We start from the raw sequence: 26,203 nt of genomic DNA, 5'->3' as shown, positions 1-26,203 counted from the left end.
GTTTAAGAAAAAAGAAAAGAGAGAAGAATCAAATAGATGCAATAAAAAACGATAAAGGGGATATCACCATTGATTCCACTGAAATACAAACCACCATCAGAGATTACTACAAACAACTCTATGCACATAAACCAGTTAACCAGGAAGAAATGGATAAATTCCTGGACACTTGCACCCTCCCAAGCCTAAAACTGGAAGATGCTGAAACCCTGAATAGACCAATAATAAGGGCTGAAGTTGAGGCAGCAATTAATAGCCTACCAATCAAAAAATGCCCAGGTCCATAAGGGTTCACAGTCAAATTCTACCAGACATACAAAGAGGAGCTGGTACCATTGCTTCTGAAACTATTTCAAACAATCCGAAAGAGGATATACATCCCAAATCATTTTATGAGACCAACATCATCCTGATGCCAAACCTGGCAGAGACTCAACAAGAAAAGAAAACCTCAGGCCAATATCCATGATGAACATAGATGCAAAAATCTTCAATAAAATACAGGGAAACCGATTGCAACAACATATCAAAAAGCTTATCCACCATGATCAAGCAGGCTTCATCCTGGGGATGCAAGGCTGGTTCAACATATGCAAGTCTATAAACGTAATTTACCACATAAACAGAACCAGACAAAAACCACATGAATATCTCAATAGATGCACAGAAGGCCTTTGCCAAAATTCAATAGCCCTTTATGCTAAAAACTCTCAATAAATTAGGTATCGATGGAACGTATCGCAAAATAATAAAAGCTATTTATGTCAAATCCACAGCCAGTATCATACTGAACGGACAAAAACTAGAAGCACTCCCTTTGAAACCCAGTACTAGACAAGGATGCCCTCTCTCACCACTCCTATTCAATATAGTATTGAAAGTTCTAGCCAGAGCAATCAGGCAAGAAAAAGAAATAAAAAGTATTCAATTAGAAAAGGAGGAAGCCAAATTGTCTCTATTCGCAGATAACATGATTGTGTGTTTACAAGACCCCACTGTCTCACCTCAAAATGTCCTGAAACTGATAAGCAACTTCAGCAAAGTCTCAGGATATAAAATCAATGTGCAGATATCACAAGCATTCCTATAAACCAATAACAGACTTAAAGAGAGCCAAATCAAGAACGAGCTGCCATTCACAATTGCTACAAAGAGAATAAAATATCTAGGAATACAACTAGAAGTGGATGTAAAGGACTTCTTCAAAGAGAACTACAAAACACTGCTCAACAAAATAAGAGAGGACGCAAACAAATGGAGAAACATTCCACACACATGGTTAGGAAGAATCAGTATCATGAAAATGGCCACACTGCCCAAAGTAATTTATAGATTCAATTCTATCCCCATCAAGCTACCAATGACCTTCTTCACAGAACTGGAAAAAAACACTTTAAACTTCATATGGAACCAGAAGAGAGCCTGGACAGCCAAGTCAATTCTAAGCAAAAAGAACAAAGCTAGAGGCATCATGCTACCTGACTTCAAACAATACTACAAGGCTACAGTAATCAAAACAGCATGGTACTGGTACCAAAACAGAGATATAAACCAATGGAACAGAACAGAGGCCTTGGAAGCAATGCCACACATCTACAACCATCTGATCTTTGACAAATCTCACAAAAACAAGCAATGGGGAAAGGATTCCTGTTTAATAAATGGTGTTGGGAAAACTGGCTAGCCATGTGCAGAAAGTAGAAAGTGGACCCCTTCCTGACACCTTACATTAAAATTAACTCCAGATGAATTAAAGACTTAAACATAAGACCTAACACCATAAAAATCCTAGAAGAAAACCTAGGCAAAACCATTCAGGACATAGGCATAGGCAAGGACTTCATGACTAAAACACTAAAAGCATTGGCAACAAAAGCCAAAATAGACAAATGGGATCTAATTAAACTCCAGAGCTTCTGTACAGCAAAAGAAACAATCATTAGAGTGAACTGGCAACCAACAGAATGGGAAAAAGTTTTGCAATCTACCCATCTGACTAAGGACTTACATCCAGAATCTACAAAGAACATAAACAGATTTACAAGAAAAACAACAACAACAACAAAAAAAAAAACCCATTAGAAAGTGGGTGAAGGATATGAATAGACGCTTTTCAAAAGAAGACATATATGAGGCCAACAAACATATGAAAAAATGCTCATCATCACTGGTCAGTAGAGAAATGCAAAGCAAAACCACATTGAGATACCATCTCACACCAGTTAGAATTGTGATCATTAAAAATCTGGAGACGACAGATGCTGGAGAGGATGTGGAGAAATAGGAACTGTTGGTGGGAGTGTAAATGAGTTCAACCATTGTGGAAGACAGTGCAGCAATTACACAAGGACCTAGAAACAGAAATCCTATTTGTCCCAGCAATACCATTACTGAGTATATATCCAAAGGATTATAAATCGTTCTATTATGAAGACACATGCACACGTATATTCATTGCGGTACTGTTTACAATAGCAAAGACCTGGAATCAACTAAAATGCCCATCAATGATAGACTGGACAAAGAAAATGTGGCACATATACACCATGGAATACTATGCAGCCATAAAAAGGATGAGTTTGTGTCCTTTGTAGGGATATGGATGAATCTGGAAACCATCATTCTCAGCAAACTGACACAAGAACAGAAAATGAAACAGTGCATGCTCTCTCTCCTAGGCAAGTGTTGTACAATGAGAACACATGGACACAGGGAGGGGAGCATCACACACTGGGGTCCGTTGATGGGGACTAGGGGAAGGACAGCAGGGGGTAGGGAGTAGGGGAGAGATAACGTAGGGAGAAATGCCAGATATAGGTAATGAGGTTGGAGGCAGCAAACCACATTGCCATATATGTGCCTATGCAACAATCCTGCATGTTCTTCACATTATACCCAAGAGAATGGGCAAAAACTAGAAGCACAAAACTAGAAGCAGAAAAAAAAAAAAAAAAAAAAAAAATGGAGAGAATGTCTTGGAATTGTGTTCCGAGTTTTGAGACAGAAGAGCAAATAATAAAGGCTTTTAAAAGTCAAATAAGAGATTCCTTAAAACATTTTTCAGGCAGAATAATTACCTAACTCAAATTATATGGCTATAGATTTGTAAAGCAAACTCAAGCAGGCCTATCTGTTAAATTAACAGTCTTACTGGAATGATGTAAAAAATGAGGCCGTTTGATCTGGATGAAAATAGCATTTTTCTGTGATTAAACAAAAACAAAAACAAAAACCTTTGTGGGCTGGACACAGTGGTTCATGGCTGTAATCCCAGCACTTTGGGAGGCTGAGGCAGATGGATCACCTTGAGGTCAATAGTTCAAGACTAGTCTGGCCAAAACGGTGAAACCCCATCTCTACTAAAAATACAAAAAGTAGCCAGGCATTGTGGCAGGCGCCTGTAGTCTCGGCTACTCTGGAGGCTGAGGTGGGAGAATTGTTTGAGCCCAGGAGGGAGATCTTGTGGTGAGGCGAGATCACGCCACTGCACTCCAGCCTGGGCAACAACAGAGCAAGACTCTGCCTCAAAAACAAACAAACAAAAACCTTTGTGATTATTTATGATTACAAGGTGGGAAGAGAGTGTAAAAAATAGCCACAGCTTATAAATAGGCCAAATAGACAACTACATGTCCTTTCAGTGCAGTGGTGAGCTTGTCTTCCTATTGGCAGGGAGCTGTGCTACTCTGTAGAGGCTGAGTTAACTTGAACATGTTTGTTTGGTAAAGATTTCCATCTAGTGTAACAGATCACCCCAAAGATTATGGTTTTTTTTTCCATATATGTATTTATATGGTAGCCATTTGCTACCTTGAAATAGAATTCTTACAGGAGAAGCTAGATAAATGATTATTTTTTTTTCTTATTATTAATGATCTCCTGAGTAAAATTTTCATGTAATAGTTATTACCAGGAGTTTCTAATGTATTTGTTTTTTTCAGCAATTATGAATTTTTAAGTCTTTAATAACTTTTTTTGTCTTAGATTATACTTGTTTTCATCCTGGATTATCCCATTTTGGGACACTACTCTTCATTAGCTCATGTGTCCTTCAATTATGTCCCTTAGTCTTTCATAATCAGTTTTCAGGGAGTTAGAGAAGAGTGTCTATCTCTGAACAACAGGACATCAGGAAGATGCATACATACCTTATTCTTGCAGCTAAGGAAGGATGGATCATCTTTGATACAGGTAAAGATCCATGTGTTTGACTCAAGAAAATATCCAAAGAGACACATTAGCAGGACCCAGTTACCACTGTATTGTCTGATGCACTGACCCTGATCCTAAAACAGTGCTCAGTTGATGCATTCAGAATATGTGTGCAGTCTTCCTGCTCACTTAGAATAGAGTTCTGTTTGCATTTCATGATGAACACTAACTTGCTGAACGCTAACTTCCGCCTAACTGCCCCCATCCATCATCCATTGCCAGGGCCAGGTTGATTAAGTCCCCTGTGACCTGTCCCTAGCTAATCTCTTTCAAAATGTGGAATGGAGTACACACTCATTGTCAAAGGATCCTTTGAGCAAGCCCCAGAAGAAAGTTATTCACTTTTCACATGAAATACTCAAAAGAGAGTACTACGTTACCTAATATAAAATGGAAAATAAATACATATGCCATATGTCATTCAGAAAACAATGAACATGAAATAAGCTAGAAAGACAGCCACAGGAAGTACTGTTCCTTAACGCCGTTCATCATCATCACAGAGCACCCACTGTTCTTATTTAGCTACAAGTGTGTGGGGAGGTGACACATATGCAAAATTAAATAAACAAAGAGACTCATACACAAATAAGTGAAAATAAAACCCTGACTCCCAAACCAGAGTAACCTGAAGTCTCCCAAGCATGGGTTAGGGACCCAGCACCTGTTTTGAGGGGAATTCAAGTAGGGAGCCCTGGATCTATAAACCTAGGTAGTATTTTGGAGCCTGAGCATAATATTGGTCCTTTGTACGTGTGAACTATAAAGAGAAGGGATAACTGAAAAGGACAACAGCTATTAAGCGTTTGGGATATTCCAGGTGTTTTTCTAGGCGTTGTCATGAAGTATCTGACATCCACCTCATGAGTTAGGTACTGGGCTGTCATCTCTATAAGAGAAATGGGGAAAATGAGGCCTGATACATAAAAAACAAACAAACAGAGCACTGTTCACTTGAGGATCTCGTTAAAATGCAATGACCGATTCAGTAGGTCTGACAGAGGACCAACGATTCCACACGTTTTATATTCTGTACCAACAACTCCCAACTGCTGCTGCTGGCCCACACATCACACTTTGAACATCAAGAAAGGAAACTGTCCAAGTCTTGGAGGGAGCAAGAAGTAGAGCCAAGACTGGCTCAGTCACTTGGATCTGGGGCCCATACTTATTGCCAATCAGCTCAGTATTTGCATGGCAGACACATTCAGCCCAGGTACCAAGAGTGGGCTCAACGACTTGAAACCAACCTCTGTCACCCTTTTCGACTGCATTTGCTAGTAACAAAAATCCTGTATTAAATGCGTAGTGTATACCAGGCACTGTGACAAACCCTTGGAATATTTTCTTTTTAATTCCATGGTTCAAGGGATTTTCATTTGATTCATTGAAGTAAATTGTTGGCCATTTGATTCCCTTCTTACAGGAAGCAAATCACAACTCCACGGACGGACTGGGTATTCTAGTGAGTTTAATTATCATACATAGAAAACACGGAGCATTATTTTTCAAAGAATTCGAGTCTAATAACATACCTCTCACACCAAAGTAGTCCATTTAATTTAATCTTTGGGGACTGAGGCAGAATTTTAAGATTTTACAGAGCACCAGGAGTATCATTTGGAAAATTAATTATACTTTAATAGATGTAGAACATTAGGACTTTGGGCCTGATTCCATGCAATTATCAAAAAGCAATCTAAAAAAGGATGTAGTGATGTTTTCTTTATCATAAGAGTTTCATTTTCTATTATAAAGTTCATATTTTGTTAATTCTGTTTTTGATACATACGTAGAACTCAAATTCCTAATTTACGTGTGAAATGTTTGGAAGCTATATGTAGCACAAAATAACACCTTCCGTCAAAGTTTTGCAAAATTTCCATCAGTCCTTATTTATTCAGAATGAATTTTGAAAGACTGAAAAGAGTATATTACAGACAGTTAATTTCTGTCACTTAATTTGTAATTTTTTCTTTATCTTCTCCTCAAGAAAGTGGAATGCAGCTGCCTGCCTGCATTTTTGGCAGAGTCTGCAATCATTAGAATGCTCCAATGTCTCCCAAGATGGAACTCCCCAGCTGTTAGTACCCTGCCTCTGTGCCTGCTCCTGTCAAGTACAGATCTCCCCATCTTGGCAAATGGACAGTGTCCTCAGAAACACTTCAGGGTTTGAAGAGTAAAAAATGTACATTATTAGCTTGAATGGCCATCTAGGCCTCCGAGAGAGAAACAGTGCCACACTACCATTTGTATAGGCCTCTCATTAGCGGAGCACACTGTCCAGCTAGGCCTCATGGAGTCTTGCATGCGACATCTCCCTTCCACTTTAAGTCACAATATGACTTTGCAGAGGTGACTTCAGGAACATTGAAACATTTTGAGGCTCCCTACAAGTACCCTAGTTAACTTCAGCAACCAGTGCTGCCATTTCTCACCTACTCTCCCCTACAGTTACTTTTTAATAGTTTATGTTTCAAAACAGATAACTAACCACAAGAAGTAAAACAATTCCCACAGAGCCAGGCGTGCCCAAACAGGTACAAACAAAAGCACAAGGTAGACCCAGCCAGCCTCGGCCTGTGTCGCGCACTTGTGGCAAGTTGGGGAGGCGTGGTATTCCTCCTCACAGCTTTTGTCCGGTGCTTACTGACACTCCTTCCAGCTCTGTTACATGGCACGTCTCCTCTCCTTTTGCAAGTATATAAGCAAAAAAACGGGGCTGGTCGTGGTGGCGCACGCCTTTGTAATCCCAGCACTTTGAGATGTCAAGGCAGGTGGATTACCTGAGGTCAGGAGTTCTAGACCAGACTGACATGGTGAAACCTTGTCTCTCTCAGAAATACAAAAATTAGCTGGGCGTGTTGGTGAGCGTCTGTAATGTCAGGTACTCGGAGGCTGAGACAGAAGAATAGCTTGAACCCAAGAGGTGGAGGTAGCAATAAGCCAAGATTGAACCACTGCACTCCAGCCTAGATGACAAGAGTGAAACTGTCTCGACAACAACTAAAAAAAAAAAAAGAAAGAAAGAAAGAAAGAAAAGGAAAAAGAAAGAAAATGAGGAACACTTTCTTAAATACCAGAAGTGGCGGAGAGATGAAACGCAAACTCACGGAGGCTGTGAATTTTGGCATTCTGAGCTCTTGACTGCAAGAAACCCACCCTTCTGACTTTATTGATCCTCTGAACCTGCAACAGATTCCACCAAGCTTAGCCACCTGCATGGGACCCAACTCTTCCCAACATCTCCAGTGTTGCCTTCTCGTCTTTCAAAGTCAGGCTCAGGATCTGTCTTTCCTTCTCCCCACTCTAAATCCACACATTACTTTCATTATAACTGTTTTATAAAACTTACTCCTTTTCAACTTGTGTATGTGCATTTGCCAAACTGCAAGCTACTGGAGGATCTGGTTCCTCTTACTAACCTTTGTATCGCCTGTTCCCATCAAAGGGTTTCTTATACATAAGAATTACTCAGAAGGCAGCAGATAAAAAGAAATGTGAGAGCCGTACTTTGACAGGTATATGGCCCCAAGTGGATGGCTGTCTCTTAAGGACCCCTCTGCCAATCTCTATAACTTCCTCAGGGTAGGACTGTTACTTGCATTCTGCATACTCAAGGCACACTGCACCATGCTTCCCATATGCAATTATTAACCATAATCCTCTGCCAAATGTGACTCAAAAGAGTTGAAGAGCTGTAAGAGTCATAGTGCACATTTGGGATAAAGCTTTTTGACAGTATGAAAAAACTTTATCTCTCGTTATCCATGTGTCAGACAATGGAGGTAGAAAAATCTATTTGATGACTGATTTGAATTTGATAAGTGCCCCTCACAAGTATAAACAAATATATTGGAAGTAATGACATGATAGTATGTAAAGTACTATAAAGAGGAAGGAGGACACTTTTGGAGGCACAGGAGGGTGAAGCACCTTAGGTCAGGATTTCGAGACCAGCCTGGTCAACATGGTGAAACACCGTCTCTACTGAAAAAAAAAAAAAATTAAACAGACTCTACTTCAGTTTCTGGGCTGTGGGCGCCAGCCTGCGCCAAGGAGGTGATGTGGGGCGGCAGTCCCAGCACGGTAAGGCAGCAAGATCACAGCAAATGAGATAATCTTTGTGACAGACTTCATGCAAAGGACTTCCACCAAGATGGCTTTATAGGAACAGCTCTGGAGCAGAGCTCCCAGCAAGAGAGACGCAGAAGACGAGTGATCTCTGCATTTACAACCGAGTCTGGGAGAATGCCGCCAGGCTGAGAATTGCTGTGAGTTGCTAGGACAGATCTGAGTGACAGCTCCAGCCAGCCTGGAGCCATAAGCTGTTGGCACAGAACTGAGCACAGGTTTTGGCTACCACTGAGAGCACATGGGGGACGGATCTACCCACCTCCAAGAAAAAGGGAGAGCTGAAAGCGGGGAGACAGGTGATATGCCTTGACAGGTCCCACCCTCACAAAGACCAGCAAACAGAAGCCCTCTCACTTGAGAGTTTCACAGCCAGCACGTCAGTTTGAGCTCAACCCATGATGGTCAAGCTCAGTGGGGGAAAGGGCATCTGCCATTGCGAAGGTAGGGCTAATCTCACCTGTGTAAACAAAAGCCAAAGGAAGCCTGCACAGCAGCCCGGCTGAGTCTGAGGCAGCCCAGTGGCACCACTGCAGGCAGACAAGGGACAGACTGCCTCCTCAAGCGGCTACCTGACTCTAGCATAACAAACAAACAAACAAACAAAAGAAACCTCTCATACACCAGAGGGGCAGGACTCTAAACTAAAAAACAAAAAGAAATACCTTCAACATCAACAGAAAGGATGTCCACTCAGAGACTTCATCCAAAATCACCAACTTCAAAGATCAAAGGTAGATAAACCCATGAAGATGGGAAGAAATCAGCACAAAAAGATGAAATCATCAAAGACCAGAAAGCCCCTCCTCCTCCAAGGGATCACAACACCTCACCAGCAAGGGACAAAACAGGATGGAGAATGAGTTTGATGAACTGACAGAAGCAGGCTTTAGAAGGTGGGTAATAACAAACTTCTCTGAGCTAAAGGAACATATTCTAACCCAATGCAAAGAAACTAAAAACCTTGAAAAAAAAAGTTAGTTGAAATGCTAACTAGAATCTTCAGCTTAGAGAAGAACATACACAAATTGATGGAGCTGTAAAACACATCACAAGAACTTCGCGAAGCATACACAAGTTTCATTAGCCGAATCGATCAAGCAGAAGAAAGGATATCAGAGACTGAAGATCAACTCAGTGAAATAAAATGAGAAGGCAAGAAGAGAAAAAAGAGTTAAAAGAAATGAATAAACGCTCTAAGAAATATAGGATTACGTGAAAAGACCTAATCTGCCAGGCGCAGTGGCTCACACCTGTAATCCCAGCACTTTGGGAAGCTGAGGCGGATGGATCACAAGGTCAAGAGATCGAGACCATTCTGGCCAACATGGTGAAACCCCATCTCTACTAAAAATACAAAAATTGGCCAGGTGTTTGGCACACACCTGTAGTCCCAGCTACTCGGGAGGCTGAGGCAGAAGAATCACTTGAACTCAGGAGGTGGAGATTGCAGTGAGCCGAGACTGTGCCACCGCACTCCAACCTGGTAACAGAGCAAGACTCTGTATCCAAAAAAAAAAAAAAGAAAGAAAGAAAGAAAAGACCTAATCTATCTATGCTGGATCGGTGTACCTGAAGGTGATGAGGTGAATGAATCCAAGCTGGAAAACACTCTTCAGGTTATTATCCGGGAGAACTTCCCCAAACTAGCAAGGCAAGCCAACATCCAAATTCAGGAAATTCAGAGAACACCACAAAGATACTCCTCAAGAAGAGCAATACCAAGGCATGTAATTGTCAGATTCCCCAGCGTTGAAATGAAGGAAAAAATAAATGCAAAGAGCAGCCAGAGAGAAAGGTTGGGTCACCCACAAAGGGAAGTCCAACAGATTCACAGCGGATCTCTTGGCAGGAACCCTAAAGCCAGAAGACAGTGGGGACGAATGTTCAACATCCTTAAAGAAAAAACTTTCAACCCAGGATTTCATATCCAGCCAAACTAAGCTTCATAAATAAAGGATAAGTAAAATCCTTTATGGACAAGCAATTACTGAGAAATTTGATCGCCACCAGACCTGCTTTATAAGATCTCCTGAAGAAAGCACTAAACATGGAAAGGAACAACTAGTACCAGCCAGTGCAAACACAGACCAAATGGTAAAGACGAATGATGCAATGAAGGAACTGTGTCAACTAATGGGCAAAACAACCAGCAACTAACAAAACGGCAGGATCAAATTCACACATAAAATATTAACGTTAAATGCAAATGGCCCAAATGCCCCAATTAAAAGACACAGACTGGCAAACTGGATAAAAGTTGACACTGATCGAACTACTATATTCAGGAGACCCACCTTACATGCAAAGACACACAGAGGCTCAAAATAAAGGGATGGAAGAAGATTCACCAAGCAAATGGAGAGCAAAAAAAGCAGGGGTTGCAATCCTAGTCTCTGACAAAATGGATTTAAAACTAACATATATCAAAAGAGACAAAGAAGGGCATTATATGATGGTAAAAGGGTCAATGCAACAAGAAGTGCTAATGATCCTAAATATACATGCACCCAATATGGGAGCACCCAGATACATAAAGCAAGTTCTTATCGACCTACAAGGAAACTTAGAATCCCATACAATAATAATGGGAGACTTTAACACTTCACTGTCAATATTAGACAGATCAACAAGACAGAAAATTAACAAGGATATCCATGACTTGAATGCAGATCTCGACCAAGCAGAACTAACAGACATCTACAGAACTCTCCACCCCAAATCCACAGAATATACATTCTTCTCAGCACCACATCACACTTACTCTAAAATTGACCACATAATTGGAATTAAATCACTCCTCAGCTATTGCAAAAGAACAGAAATCATAACAAACAGTCTCTCAGATCACAGTGCAATCAAATTAGAACTCAGGATTAAGAAACTAAATCAAAACCACACGACTACATGGAAACTGAATAACTGGCTCTTGAATGATGACTGGATAAACAATGAAATGAAGGCAGAAAAAAAGGTATTCTTTGAAACCAATGTAGATGTGTGACATTGCTTCCAAGGCCTCTGTTCTGTTCCATTGGTCTGCATCTCTGTTTTAGTAACAGTACCATGCTGTTTTGACTACTGTAGCCTTGTAGTATAGTTTGAAGTCAGGTAACCAAACACCTCCAGCTTTGTTCTTTTTGCTTAGGATTGTCTTGACTATGCATGCTCTCTTTTGGTTCCATATGAAGCTTAAAGTGTTTTTTTCCAGTTCTGTGAAGAAGGTCCATGGTAGTTTGATGAGCATAGCATTGAATCTGTAAATTACTTTGGGCAGTATGGCCATTTTTTTTTTTTTTTTTTTATGTTTCTGCCTTTTACATAATGTGACAAAATATGCTAGTCAAGGCAATGGCTGTTTCAGTGTCTCAGCTTTAACAAGAATGCTGGATTACAGGTCCTCACTTTCTACCAAGGCAGTATTCAGTGCCAGAGGAGATGGGCTGGCTTCAGGTTGGAACGCTGCTTTGATGTCTAGTCCCTAGTCTGAAAGTGCTGCATAGCGACTGGCTGAGGGCCGCACTTTTTTTGGCTTGGCGCTCTGTGACTGCTGATGCCACTGGGTGTAAATGTCCAGCCTGGCAGTACAGGACACAATCCCTGCTTCATTCTTGGCTGACACAGTATACCACGCAGCATCTTCTTTAGTGGCTCCCTGAATGAGCAGGCAGATGTAGCCATGGTTGTCCTGGTGCATGCTCACTTGGTCAGTGCTGTGAGTGAGTGATTCATTTTCTTTCTTCCAAAATATCTGAGGTGGTGGCACTCCCAATACACGACATTCCAGCAGCACTGGGTACCGATCAGCAACTCCCGTGTTTTGCAGCTTCTCAATAAACACAGGAGGAGTGTGTGCTTCTTTAGCAGCAACCACAAGCTCCAGGCTGAATGAGTTCTGTCCTGCACGGTTGGTGGCTATGCATGTGTGTAGATGCCGGCATCGCGTGATGTGACTGGCTCTATGATCAGAGAGTGCACCCCGTTCTCACGCACCAACATCTTGTGAGCACTGTCAGGGCGTACGGGCTTCCCATCTAGTTGCCAGCTTAGATCTGGGGTTGGTAACCCACTGACCTTGCAGTCCATTCTACAGAGCTTTCCTTCTTGAACAGTCAGATCTCCCAGAGCCTGCAAGAAGTGAGGTGTGAAGAGTCGCTCCTGAATTGGTTCATTTTCATCTCCACTGTCCCTTGATCTAGAACGAGGCCTTTTGACATGAGGATGGCCTGAGGGAAAACGGGGACTTCGACGTCTTTGGTTGACAGCCTGTACCATTAGCCGTCCAGTACAACTGATGCGGCCCTGAGGGTTTGCAGCCATGACTGTGTAATTCCCATCACCATCTAAAGTGGAGGCTGTGGTATGGAGGGAGCAGGTCCCATCGAGATTTCTTTGAATGGTGTAGTGCAGGAAAGGCTAGAGGAAGCAACCACTGCCTAACAAAAATAAAGGGAGAAAAGTGAGGTAGAAATTTCAAAAAATGTAAATGAAAAGATGAGATGGAAAATTTTAAATATAAATAGTAAAAAGGTAAGAAAAGATCATCTTCTTGCTGGAGCAGTTATTTTTATATATGTGGAAGAGGCAATGTGGGAATTTCAAGGATAAATTCAATTACTGGAAATTTAGCACATGTTGGAAAGAATTACATCAACAACTAAAAGAAGTTAGGCTAAAAGAAAGTAAACATTTTAATAAAAATTTGAAATATCTCCCTCTCATCTTATTAATTTGTCACCTGAGCACGGTAAAAATGGATCTGGAAAGCTACAGTAGTTAGTGTCTCTCACATTTTGTAACATTTCATTGAATGGAATTTGTCATCAGTTACAAACAATTGTTTTATGTATTACAAAGAAAGAAAAAAATGCTGCCAATTAAATCCAGATAAAAGTTGCTATCAGATTGTGAGATGTTTCCAGATCTCAGAAATGGTAAAATGTGAAAAAATACCTTTTAAAATTGATGAAATACAGTATTTTGTTTTCTTCATAGCAATAATAATAATAATAATAATAATAATAATAATAGTATCTGTAAAACCATGAGCGGCTGGATCTTTGACAAACCTGACAAAAGCAAGCAATGGGGAAAGGATTCCCTGTTTAATAAATGGTGTTGGGAAAACTGGCTAGCCATGTGCAGAAAGCAGAAACTGGACCCCTTCCTTACACCTTACACTATCATTAACTTCAGATGGATTAAATATTTAAACATAAGACCTAACACCATAAAAATCCTAGAAGAAAATGTAGGCAAAACCATACAGGACATAGGCACAGGCAAGGACTTCATGAATAAAACACCAAAAACAATGGCAACAAAAGCCAAAATAGACAAATGGGACCTAATTAAACTTTAGAGATTCTGTACAGCAAAAGAAACAGTCATTAGAGTCAACCAGCAACCAACAAATTGGGAAAAATTTTTTGCAATCTATCCATCTGACAAACGGTTAACATCCAGAATATACAAAGAACTACAGCAGATTTACAAGAAAAAAACAAACAAACAAACCCATTCAAAAGTGGGCAAAGGATATGAACAGACACTTTTCAATATATGTTGGTTTTTGAGGCCAAGAAACGTATGAAAAAAGGCTCACCATCTCTGGTCATTGGAGAAATGCAAATCAAAACCACATTGAGATACCACCTCATACCAGTTAGAATGGTGATCATTAAAAAATCTGGAGATGACAGATGCTGGAGAAGATGTGGAGAAATAGGAACACTTTTACACTGTTAGTGGGAGTGTAAATTAGCTCAACCATTGTGGAAGACAGTGTGGCAGTTCCTCAAGGATATAAATAGAAATACCATTTGACCCAGCATTCTATTATAAAGACACATGCACATGTATGTTGACTGTGGCACTGTTTTCGATAGTAAAGACCTGGAACCAACCCAAATGCCCATCAATGATAGACTGGACAAGGAAAATGTGGCATATATACACCATGGAATACTATGCAGCCATAAAAAATGATGAGTTTGTGCCCTTTGTAAGGACATGGATGAATCTGGAAACCATCATTCTCAGCAAACTGACACAAGAACAGAAAACCAAACACTACATGTTCTCACTCATAGGCGGGTGTTGAACAATGAGAACAGGTGGGCACAGGGAGGGGAGCATCACACACTGGGGTCTGTTGGGGGATGGGGAGCTAGGGGTGGGACAGCAGGGAACAGGGAGGCTGGGGAGGGATAACACTGGGAGAAATGCCTGACGTAGGTGACGGGGGAATGGAGACAGCAAACCACCATGGCATTTGTGTACCTATGTAACAATCCTGCAAGATGTGCACATGTACGCCAGAACTTAAAGTACAATAAAAAAAAAAAAAAAGTCTCCATGCGATGCCAGTATCAGACATTGTTATTACTTCAGAGCTCAATAAATATTTGCAAATCTAACCATGCAAAAAACAAAACAAAACAAAAACAAAAGTTAGCCTGGCATGGTGACACGCACCTATAATGCCAGCTACTCGTGAGGCTGAGGCAGGAGAATTGCTTGAACCCAGGTGTCAGGGGTTTCAGTGAGTGAAATCGAGCCACTGCACTCCAGGCAACAAGAGCAAAACTCCATCTCAAAAAATAAAAAACAAAAAAGGGAGGAAGGAGCAAGTAGTACATAGAAAGCCATACTAGCGTTCAGACTTCTTGGAAAAGATTACGGGATTTTTTCCCCAACTTCAACCATCCCTCCCCCACCTGAAGTATGTGAGGCTGGCAGAAGTCTTACTACTGAGCAATACTACTTTCTGTGTTTTCACCTTTACTATTGAAAGGGATATTACAGTCAGAATTTATGTGTTGGAAAAAAGATGAAATTTCTGGCAACTCTAGTATGACTGCCAACATTTTGGATTTTTTTCAAGAAACATTTACACAAGAGGCACTCCTTAAAGCTGTGCAAAACACCCTCTGGCCTAAAGTCGTTAGCATGTATAACACATATTTGCAAGTACTTGAGATTTGGTTTTGAATAAAATGAGTATTAAGACTGGAGCTTATCACTTTATTCCATTAACAGGCTTCCATGACTGATTAGTGTTTGGCAGGTGTTAGTTACTATGCAATCCCAGAATAATTTTCATTTTGTACTATATTCAACCACTGTCAAAAAAATGTTGATAAAAACATATTCTCTAACAATTATAATGTATTAATGGTATATCACCAGAGCTCATCTTAAAAGCAATTTCAATTATTTTAAATTTCCTTTTTTTCTTTTCTTTTTTTTCTAATTGTACTTTAGGTTCTGGGATACATGTGCAGATCATGCAGGATTGTTGTATAGGTATACACATGGCAAGGTGGTTTGCTGTCATTCATTTTAAATTTCTAAAAAATTTGTCTATTTTTACATTTTTTATATTTAACCTTTACAATTTATTATAGCAGGCGTGTCAAATCTTTTGGCTTCCCTGGGCCACAAGGGAAGAAGTATTGTCTTGGGCCATACATCAAATATACTAACCATAGCTGAAGAGGTAAAAACAAAAATCGCAAAAACAAAAAACAAACCAAACAAAAAACAGAGAGAGAATACTATATTTTCTTAACTAAAATATTATGGTCTAGAGATTGTGTCAATTAAAAGTGTCAGTAATTCTAAGTTCATTCTCCTAAAAAAAAAATTCTGGAGAAGACCAAGGAGAATTTTACGATAAAACAAAATAAGAAGACTAAAGTTTTCAGATAAATATGATTGATAAGATAGCACAGACAGACACACTAGGAACAATAAAAAATGTGAATGTGCATACAATATAATTATTGTGCTAAAACTGCTTTCAATGTTGAGATAATAAGTAACAGTTTAACTTTGCTTTAAAGAATGTGATTTTCTTATTTTTAGTACAAATTTTAGTTTGGAAAATCATATTAAAGAACAAGTAGATAGGTCTACTCACATAATAAATCCAATGTGTTATACAGTTGTACAGGAACACACACAGCAAATACAGGGTTTGGTACCCTTTTTCAGTTTCAGGCATGCATTGGGGGATTTGAAACATATTGCCTATTAATGGGGAGGGAGGACTGTACATGTGAAACACCCAGAAAAATGCATAAATCTCAAAGAGGCGGCCTAAAACTCAGGCTTGAATATCATCTTTAAAGGCAAAGGAAGAAAGGGAGCGGAGAAGACAGAGTAAGGTTTGTTAGGCAGATTATTAAGTTGGTGCCTTCTGAAGGATCAGTCTCCAGAGACTCTGTTCTCCTACTCTTCCTAGTAAGGAGAGGGAGACACGCTTACAAATGGAGATTTCCTTTGTAGATACAAATTTCCCTTGCAAAAGGGTGACTTCGGCTCTATTTCTAGAGCTTGTCCTGTGTCTACTGTTTCTCAAAATACTCAGCTCAAAATAATACTTATGCTAAAGTGGCATATTTTGGGGTGGCATATTCTGGTCTCCTACAGTTATATTTTGGAGTGGCATATTCTGGTCTCTGACACACTCAAGGTGAAATTTTCCCTAGTTTAGTTTATGATGTTGGAGCATGAGTATCCTTTAGCAGGGTTTGTTTTTCTCTGGAGGTGTCAATGTCAGAATGATCTTATACATACTCTGGTTGAAACATCAGAACTGTTACGAGCGTGGGTTTGATAGATATATTAATATATCATTCTGAATCACACAGATATTGCAGGGGTTTAGATTGATCTCATCTTCCCCCATTTCTGACATTTATTTTTATCGCTCCATTTTTCTTACCAGACCCCAGGCATAAGTATTATTTTCTTACCAGACCCCAGCTCACGTGAAACAGGGCCTGTTTCCCTTCCACGACCATCTCAAGATCACAGAGCATCAGGTAATGCCTTACTTTCTGGGCTTATCTACTCCTGTATTTAAAGATGTTGTTTCTACATTTTCATTTGTCCCGGGAAATTTTCTTTTCTTTTCTTTTCTTTTTTTGCAAGCTCATCTAAACTTTCAAAAATTCCTTAAATTTTATTTAGTAATTCTAGTAGGAGACATTTCTTATTATGTTAGGCTTCCATCTTGCAGATCCCAGAAATTTCTGACCTAGTGAAGGCCACACAAGCCCACAACTGCCAGGACCTATTGTATGTGGGAGGAAATCAATTTCTACTGGGTAAAGTCATTGTGATTATTTTCTGCCTTCTGTCAAACACAGTCAAAATTAATTGTATTACACCTTTGACTACTTAAATTAGAGAATAAAAGACTAAGGGAAACATATTAATAGCTTCAAAATAACTGAATGATAACCATCTTTGCCAAAGAAAAGCATTTTTAAATGGGTGGTAGCACAGAGAGAAGGAGGAATCCTTTCTTTCTTTTTTTTTTTTTTCTTAATTATTTTTCTTTTTTCTTTTTTAGGAGGAGTCCTTTCATACTAAGGATGTTATCGCCGTTGGAATATGTGGCTTTAGAAACTACACATGGCTCAAATTAGCTCTAAAGTTCTTTCTACTTCTTAGAATTTTTCTACATCATTAGAAATATATCTCATATTTAATCTCAATATGAAAACCTATTTCATAGTACTTATGATAAACACATTCTCAAAGTTTATATCAAAGTACTCCAGTTACAGTGATATTTCCTTGTAGTGAATTAGAGACTCCAATCCAAAATGTATCATAAACTAAATATGCACCTGATGAGGCCATGCTCCACAGAGTACTACACTAAACAAACCAAGAGCTTAATAATCTTAGAGCATTCCAGTTACCTGCACTTCCAGCTGGTGGTGCGTCATTCCTGCTCTCAGTGTGCAGAATGACAGCCAGCCCCACAGAGTCTCCTGGGAGGACTGAGCTGCTGAGGTCCACCCGAGTCAAGCTCTGGGGCTCCTGCTCAAAGCCTCCTGCCGCGTTTCTGGGGTTGTCACCTCCAGTTGCATTCGTTTCTTGACCTTTTCTCCATGGTCTCTGCACAATGTGAACGATGCTCTGCTGATCCAGGTCACAGTTCTGTTTGAGAGCAAAGAAAAAAAAAAAAAGAAATGGCAAACCTGAAATGCCACCCAAAGTTTACCTTATCCTCAGTGTTAGAAGGAAAAGGAAAGTGACATGAAACTAACCGCTTTATGCACATTTGGTCACAACGCTTACATTCTATACATAGTAGACAAACAACACTGAACTGGGATTAGAAACAGAAATCTGGGAATATGTGAAACAAAACAGAATGCTAAAGTCATATTCAAAAGGACACGTAACCTAGGAGGAAAAAATATTACCATACTGGATCTACAAGCACAGTGAAAATGATCTTTTTTTCCCTCCGCACCTCCCCACACACCCCGCGCCGAGACAGAGTCTTACTCTGTCATCCAGGCTGGAGTGCAATGGCATGATCTCAGCTCACTGCAACCTCTGCATCCTGGGTTCAAGCAATTCTCCTGCCTCTGCCTCCCAAGTAGCTGGGATTACAGGTGTGTACCACCACGCCTGGCTAATAATAGTATTATTATTATTTTTTTTTTTTTGAGACAGAGTTTCGCTCTTGTTACCCAGGCTGGAGTGCAATGGCGCCATCTCGGCTTACCGCAACCTCCGCCTCCTGGGTTCAGGCAATTCTCCTGCCTCAGCCTCCTAAGTAGCTGGGATTACAGGCACGAGCCACCATGCCCAGCTAATTTTTTGTATTTTTAGTAGAGACGGGGTTTCACCATGTTGACCAGGTTGGTCTCGATCTCTCGACCTCGTGATCCACCCGCCTCGGCCTCCCAAAGTGCTGGGATTACAGGCTTGAGCCACCGCGCCCGGCCGATAATAGTATTCTTAAATAATGAAACTGATTGACATCAGAAGTGATTTGTCCTTATAATTATCTAATTTAAATACTGGCATTCATTTCTGTCTTATAAAAATACAGAAAGTAAGTTTTTATCCATTTGAGGGCATTTTTTCACAGCTTCGGAAATGAATGTGTTTGAGTATACATCACACACAACCCTCCATGAGCACCAGAACACACATTGTTATACCAGAGAAGAATTGAGGTGGAAGCACACTCCTGCTACCCAGGGTTCATTCCCTCTCTCTGCCAATTTAACCACGAATATCAGCAAACAAACACAAAAAGGTTTTGTATCTATATATTGACACCTGGAAACAGAAGACTTTAACATCTTGTGGAATAAAAATAAAAGTTAGGTTATTTGCTAGGATAAGAAGTAGGCTACCCTAAATGGAATTCTAGTTTATCTACTACATAGGGCTGGCCACGGTGGCTCAGGCTTGTAATCCCAGCGTTTTGAGAGGCCAAGGTGGGTGGATCACCTGAGGTCAGGAGTTCCAGAAGAGCCTGGGTAACACGGCAAAAACCTGTCTCTACCAAAAATACAAAAATTAGCTGGGCATGATGGTGTGCACCTGTAGTCCCACCTGCTCATGAAGCTGAGGCAGAAGAATTGCTTGAACACACACACACACACACACACACACACACACACACGCGCGCAATCTACTACATAGAAGTAGTTACTCATCTCTTGCTACCCTCTTAAGACAGAGCAAGGACCTTACTCTCTCAATAAATGGATGCCAGCTGGGCATGGTGGTTCATGCCTATAATCCTGGCACTCTGGGAGGCTGAGTCTGGCAGATCACTTGAGGCCAGGGATTTGTGACCAGCCTGGGCAACATGGTGAAACTCTGTCTCTACTAAAGATACAAAAAAAAAAAAAAAAAAAAAAAAAATTAGCAGGGTGGTGAGTGCCTATAATTTCAGCTATTTAGGAGGCTGAAGCAAGAGAATTGCTTGAACCTGGGAGCTGGAGGTTGCAGTGAGCTAAGATCATGCCACTGCACTGCAGCCTGGGCAACAGAGTAAGACTCCACCAAAAAAACAGTTAAATTAAATTTAAATTTAAATAAATAAATAAATGCCTTTCAAATACCTCTTGCCATTCTCATTTTAGGAATGCTCAAAGAACACTTGAGCATTGGCTTGGTTGTGGTGAATACATTTTAAACAATCTTGCTAACTGCATTTTACCCACCCTGAGCTATGCAGGGCATTCTGTTCTAAGAACTTTGTAGTCTGAGACGCCTGGCATCTTTGTAACCAATTTTCTGAGAAATAGGGCCCACTGGCCCATACATCCTGTACCTGCAGCTGTGTAACTGCCTACCCCACATTCTGAGTGAAAAACAACTTTAAACAGAATTTTGTTGTTAGGCATCCAGCCCCCCCAGCCTACTCCTGCTTCTGTAATAATCTGCTTACCGCTCCCGGGTATAACATTTGGAGGCCCCAGGGAGAATTTATATCACCACTGGGCACAGACCAGGCTAGCTCCGGACCTACCCGGACGAATGGTGAATGATAGGGGAGGTGTCCCCTAAGACGTTCCAGGGGCCCGTAAGTCAGTGTCTCCGGAGAGGAATGGACTGGCCACTGCCACACCCACAGAATTTGGCTCTGAGTCTATTATCTCAGGTCCTGGGAAGGTAAGTCAGATCTGACTCTGCTCTCTCTGGTTTCTTGTTTCTGGAAGGGACAAGCCCTGATGGGGGCACCCCTTCGTTAATCCTGTCCAAAATCCAGGACGCTGGAGGACAGGACCACAGGTCACTAAATTTGCCTGGTTAATAACAACTGTATTAGCCTCTAAGTAAGTATATGTGTACCCGTGTAGACTGAATGAGGCGGCCAAGGGCCTGCCCTTGGATCTCCAATATGTGGCTCTGTGGTGAACAACAACGCAGTCTGAGAGGGCCCCAACCTGTTGTACCGTGGTGATCTCATGTGGCTTAAGACAGCATCGGTATCCACTCAAACCTGATCTTTGTCGTGTGTTTATACTGACTTGCCGATGCTAAGAGGCAGCTAAATTCCCACAAGGAAAGCGGCCAGGAGGGCATCTGAGTGGACCCTCATGGGGCACCCCTTTCCCCATTTCGGTGTGTCCTCTGTCTTGGTGTCATATGTCTGGCCGCCGATACTGCCCAGGCAGCTGGGGAAATCCTTTTTCTCTACCATCGGTAGAGACCTCCTGCCCCCTGGGACGGCAGCTCTAGCCTGGTGTCTAGGATCATGGCCCAAAAATTGTCTGTACTGTTTCAAAACCATTGAGTGCTGTTATGGATTAGATTGTGAACCTCACCTCTTATTGACTGGAAGTTCTGGCACCATAGAGACTGCCAGCAAGTGGACTGTCACCGTCCCTGGCCAAACGTCTGGCTGTCCCCCACTGTGAACAGGTGGTGGATCCAAGACAGCCACCCTGCCGACTTGCTGGCACACCTGGTCTGCCACCCAAACACTTTCCCAGCCGTCTCAGGCCTGCTGACTCATACGTAAGGTGAACGTTCGCTCTTCTAAACTCCTTCCACGCCCTTCCCAATAAACTCTGGTTCCCAGTGGACCCGGAATCTAATACCAAATACCCCCCCAGACCCTGTCCCCTGGCCCGTACCACTGCAATCCTTGTTCTAGGCAGGTACAGAGACCTGGCCCTTATGGATCTCCTCTCTCCCCTCACTGAGAGGGCCAAATTTAAACTTGTCGCTTTCGATGAGTGGAGACAACAGAGGTACCTGGGTTACAGACGCAGAAGAAGACAGGCACCGGTTCGGTATTTCATCTGAATCTTCCACGTGGCAAACAGCCTTAGCCCCGACTCTTTCTTCTCTTTTTGGTTGTAATCCTTCTGGCTTGTCAGTTCTCTCAACCATCCCCTCCTGGCTGAGAATATTTCTGCCCGTGTTGGGTATAATTTTCTCTTGTAAGCCAAGATGGGAAATGCACCCTCCCGTTCCCATCCTCAGCCACCTACTCCTTTACAATGTGTGTTTAAAAACTTTTCCCTGGATTTCACGGGTGATCATAGAGTTCGCCTCTCCAACGGCAGACTCCGCACCCTATGTAAACTGGAATGGCCAAGGTTTAATGTGGAGTGGCCGGACACAGGGTCACTGGACCCTGACGTCATCGGGCTGTTTGGAGGGTAGTTACAGAAAATCCAGGCCACCCCGACCAGTTCCTGTATATTGATCAGGGGCTACCCTTGGTTCTTAACCCATCGCCATGGCTCCGATCCTGCGCGGCTCAAGATCCTGCTTCTAAAATACTCCTTAACTGCACCACGTGGTCTCCCCCCTCTTCAGCTTCAGCCCCTCCAGTTCTGTCTCCATCTGAGGAGGACGAAGTTTTTCCTCTCCTTTCCCCACCTTACAACCCGCCGGCCCCGACAGGGTCGCCTACTATTACTTCTGTTCCCCCTGCTGCTTCATCGCCTGTGGATTCCAGACTCCTGCCATGACATGGAGAGTAAGCTACCCCCATTCCCCTAAGGGAGGCACCACCTCCGGCTGGTGGTGAGCGATCAACCCCATTTTTGGTTTATGTCCCATTTACCACCTCTGACTTGTATAATTGGAAAGCTCAGAACCCACTGTTTTCTGAAAAAACCCAGGCTCTGACCTCTCTGGTGGAATCCATACTTCAGACTCATTGTCCTTCCTGGGACAACTGTCAGCAAATCCTTCTCACCCTTTTTACTGCGGAGGAGAGGGACCATGTTTGCAGAGAAGCATGAAAGCATTTCCTGTCCTCCACTGGTCAGCCTGGAGAGGAGGCCAGAGACAGGTTGGAGGAAGTCTTCCCTACCAGCAGACCAAACTGGGAACCCAATGCCTCGGTGGGGAGGCATGCTTTGGACAACTTTCACTGCAGTCTACTCATGGGCATTAAGGTAGCTGCAAGGAAACCCATGAATTTATCCAAAACCATGGAAGTGATCCGGGGAGCTGCTGAGTCTCCTGGGGTGTTCTTGGAACGTCTCCAGAAGGCCTATCGTATTTACACCTCATTTGATTTGGCTGTTCCTAAAAATAGCCGCGCTTTGGGTTTTGTGGCTCAGGCAGCTCCAAACATCCAGAAGAAATTACAAAAATTAGAAGGATTTAGTGGCATGAACATCACTCAACTTTTAGAAGTAGCCCAGAAGGTGTCTGATGATAGAGAAAATGCTGCTGACAAAGTTTCCAAGAGACAGGCAAAGATTTTGGTGGCTGCTCTCCAGGAGACACGGGGGAGACCCCCTTTCCAACAAATCAACAAGAAAGACAAGGGCCATCGTCAGTTGGGGGCCCAAATCCTGCTACAGCGAGATCAGTGTGCCTACTGTAAACAAACAGGGTACTGGAAAAATGAACGTCCCCAAAGATGAGAAACCAAGAATAAAAAGAAACTCCTGGCCACAGAGGAGCTAGAAGATTGACGGGGCCGGGGCTCATTTTCGCTTGGCCCCCAGGAGCCAATGGTCACTGCCACAGTAGGAGATCACCCTGTAAAATTTTTAATTGATACTGGAGCAGAACACTCAGTATTAAAAACACCTTCAGGTCAGGTCACCAATACAAAAGTGGCAGTTCAAGGACACACAGGAACTATTTGCAGACACCCAGTCACGCAAACCCAAGAAGTAAACTTAGGCTAAAAAAAAAGTAACTCATTCCTTTCTGATAGTCCTGAAGTGCCCACATCCCCTGATGGGAGGAGATCTACTCCATAAACTGCAAGCCTCCATCTCTTTCTCCACTCAAGGAACACACCTAACCTGAGAGAACCAGGACTAATCAACCACCCCACCTCTTACTAACAACCCCCTTGTTGGAGGAGTATCTCCTGGTTCTAAGCTCTCCAACCATGGCCTCGGAAAACAAATCCCTTCTGTTGGAATTGCAGGCCCCATTTCCCCATTTTGGGTGGAATCAAACCCCCTAGGACAGGCAAAACACCATCCCCCATAACCGTAGAACTACTGGCCATGGCTCCATCTGTACAAGTAAAACAGTACCCCACAAGCCAAAAGGCCAGGGAAGGCATGAGTCCCCAGATACAGTGACTACTGCAGACAAATATTTTAAGACCATGCAAATCGGCCTGGAATACTCCATTCCTGCCAGTAAAAAAGCCTGGCACCAGTGATTATTGGCCAGTCCAGGATTTACGGGAGGTCAACAAGTGGATAGCCACTGTCCATCTGACCGTCCCAAACCCGTACACCCTCCACAGCCTACTCCCACCAAACCATACGGTATACACTGTCTTGGAGTTCAAGGATGCTTTCTTTACCATCCCTCTGGCCCCTAAAAGCCAGCCAATCGTTGCTTTTGAATGGACAGATCCAAACTCGGGAGACACTATCCAGGTAACTTGGACCCGATTACCGCAGGGGTTCAAAAATTCTCCCACCCTTTTTGAAGATGCTCTCCAGTGGGACCTAATGCCTTTTCAGGCCAGGCATCCAGACTATAACTTGCTCCAGCATGTAGGTGACCTGCTGCTGGCCATGGAAATGGCCTACAACATTCAAAAGGCTTGTTATGCCTCCTCGAAGGGCTTGGATACTGACTCTCGGAAAAAAAAGAAAAAAAAAAAAAAAAAAAAAAAAGGCCCAAATCTGTCACCAAAAGCTGTCTTGTGTAGGATATGAGCTCAGCCAGGGAAAGCAAGCGCTTTCCAATGCTCAGAAACTGTCTATCTATCTTGCAGATCTCAAACCCCACCACAAAAAAACAGGTGTGGGAATTCCTGGGGGCTGCAGGATACTGCCGCCTCTGGATTCTGGGGTTTGCAGAAATCGCCAAGCCCCTCTCCACCTCAACCAGTGGGAGTGGGGAATTGGTCTGGAATGAAACAGAGAAACAGGCCTTTCAGAACCTAAAAACGCTCTCACTGAAGCACTGGCTTTGGCAATCCCAGACGTGTCAAAACCTTTCCACCTGTTTGCCCAGGAAAACAAGGGCATATCCAAGGGGGTCCTCACCTAGACCCTGGGACCATGGTGACGGCCAGTTGCCTACCTACCAAAAAGATTGAACCACATGGCCTCAGGTTGGCCATGCTGCCTGTGGGCATTGGCGGCTACTGCAAGCTTGGTCCGGGAAGCCAATAAGTTAAGCCTGGGCCAAGAATTGGCTCCTATGACACCCCATGCAGTGAAAATCCTACTCAGAAGTGCCTCAGAAAAATGGATGTCAAACACATATCCTACAATACGAGAGCCTGCTACTGGACCAGCCCAGGCTAACATTCCATCCTGCGTGGTGCCTAAATCCAGCAACCTTGCTCCCAGACCCGGACCTCTCTGTTCCCATCCACAACGGCCAGGAAATACTGGAGGTCACAGAAGCCGGCAGGCCGGACTTGCAGGACACCCCTCTAAAGCAAGTGGATGCCACTGTGTTCACCAATGGAAGCAGCTTCATCAACCAGGGGGTGCTCAAGGCCGGTGCAGCTGTCACAAGGAGACCGATATTATTAGGGCTCAAACACTACCAGTTGGCACCTCCACACAGAAGGCTAAATTGATAGCCCTCCCCTAGGCCCTTCGCTGGGCAAAAGGCAAGCGGGTAAACATCAACACTGACAGCCGGTATGCTGTACATGTACAGCATATGCACATGGGGCCATATACCAGGAAAGGGGACTACTTACTTCTGGAAGGAAAAACAATAAAAGCAAAGAAGAAATTCCGGCCCTGCTTGAGACTATGTGGCTTCCCCATCAGGTCACTGTGATCCATTACAAAGGTCAGCAGGGAGACAAAACGAACATCGCCTGGGGAAATCCGAAAGCAGACGCTGCAGCCCGAAAAGCAGCCACACTCCCTGTCACCCACAGACTATGTTTCCAGTCATATCCCACTCGCAGCCGGACCTGCCTGATTGACATATTCTCCAGAGGAAGAAAGACAAACATCGGATCTTTAGGCCAACAAAAACCAAAATGGATGGTGGATCCTCCCGGACTCAAGAACCTTCCTGCCTGAGCCTCTAGGTGGGGGCCTAGTGGGCCAACTTCATTCCCCCACGCACCTAGAAGGAACCAAGTTGGCACAACTTCTACGGG

General features: G+C 42.6%; 1 protein-coding gene and 1 pseudogene across 4 annotated transcripts in view; both read right to left on the bottom strand.

Annotated features, from left to right (window-relative positions):
- The window catches only part of PRKN (parkin RBR E3 ubiquitin protein ligase), a 1,400,491-nt gene that overhangs the window by 919,681 nt on the left and 454,607 nt on the right, over window positions 1-26,203 (bottom strand). For all 4 annotated transcript variants that reach the window (XM_074397175.1, XM_003933783.4, XM_074397176.1 and 1 more), the window contains one exon: window positions 18,066-18,306. In XM_074397175.1, coding sequence (XP_074253276.1) covers window positions 18,066-18,306 — 241 coding nt within the window. The remainder of the gene's footprint in view (window positions 1-18,065; window positions 18,307-26,203) is intronic.
- On the bottom strand, window positions 9,875-12,973 carry LOC120362520 (palladin-like; annotated as a pseudogene).

This window comes from Saimiri boliviensis, chromosome 4 (genome assembly GCF_048565385.1).
Source record: "Saimiri boliviensis isolate mSaiBol1 chromosome 4, mSaiBol1.pri, whole genome shotgun sequence".
Taxonomy (NCBI): Eukaryota; Metazoa; Chordata; class Mammalia; order Primates; family Cebidae; genus Saimiri; species Saimiri boliviensis.
The sequence above is the reverse complement of the archived record's forward strand: the minus strand, read 5'-3'. Positions and strand labels throughout refer to the sequence as shown.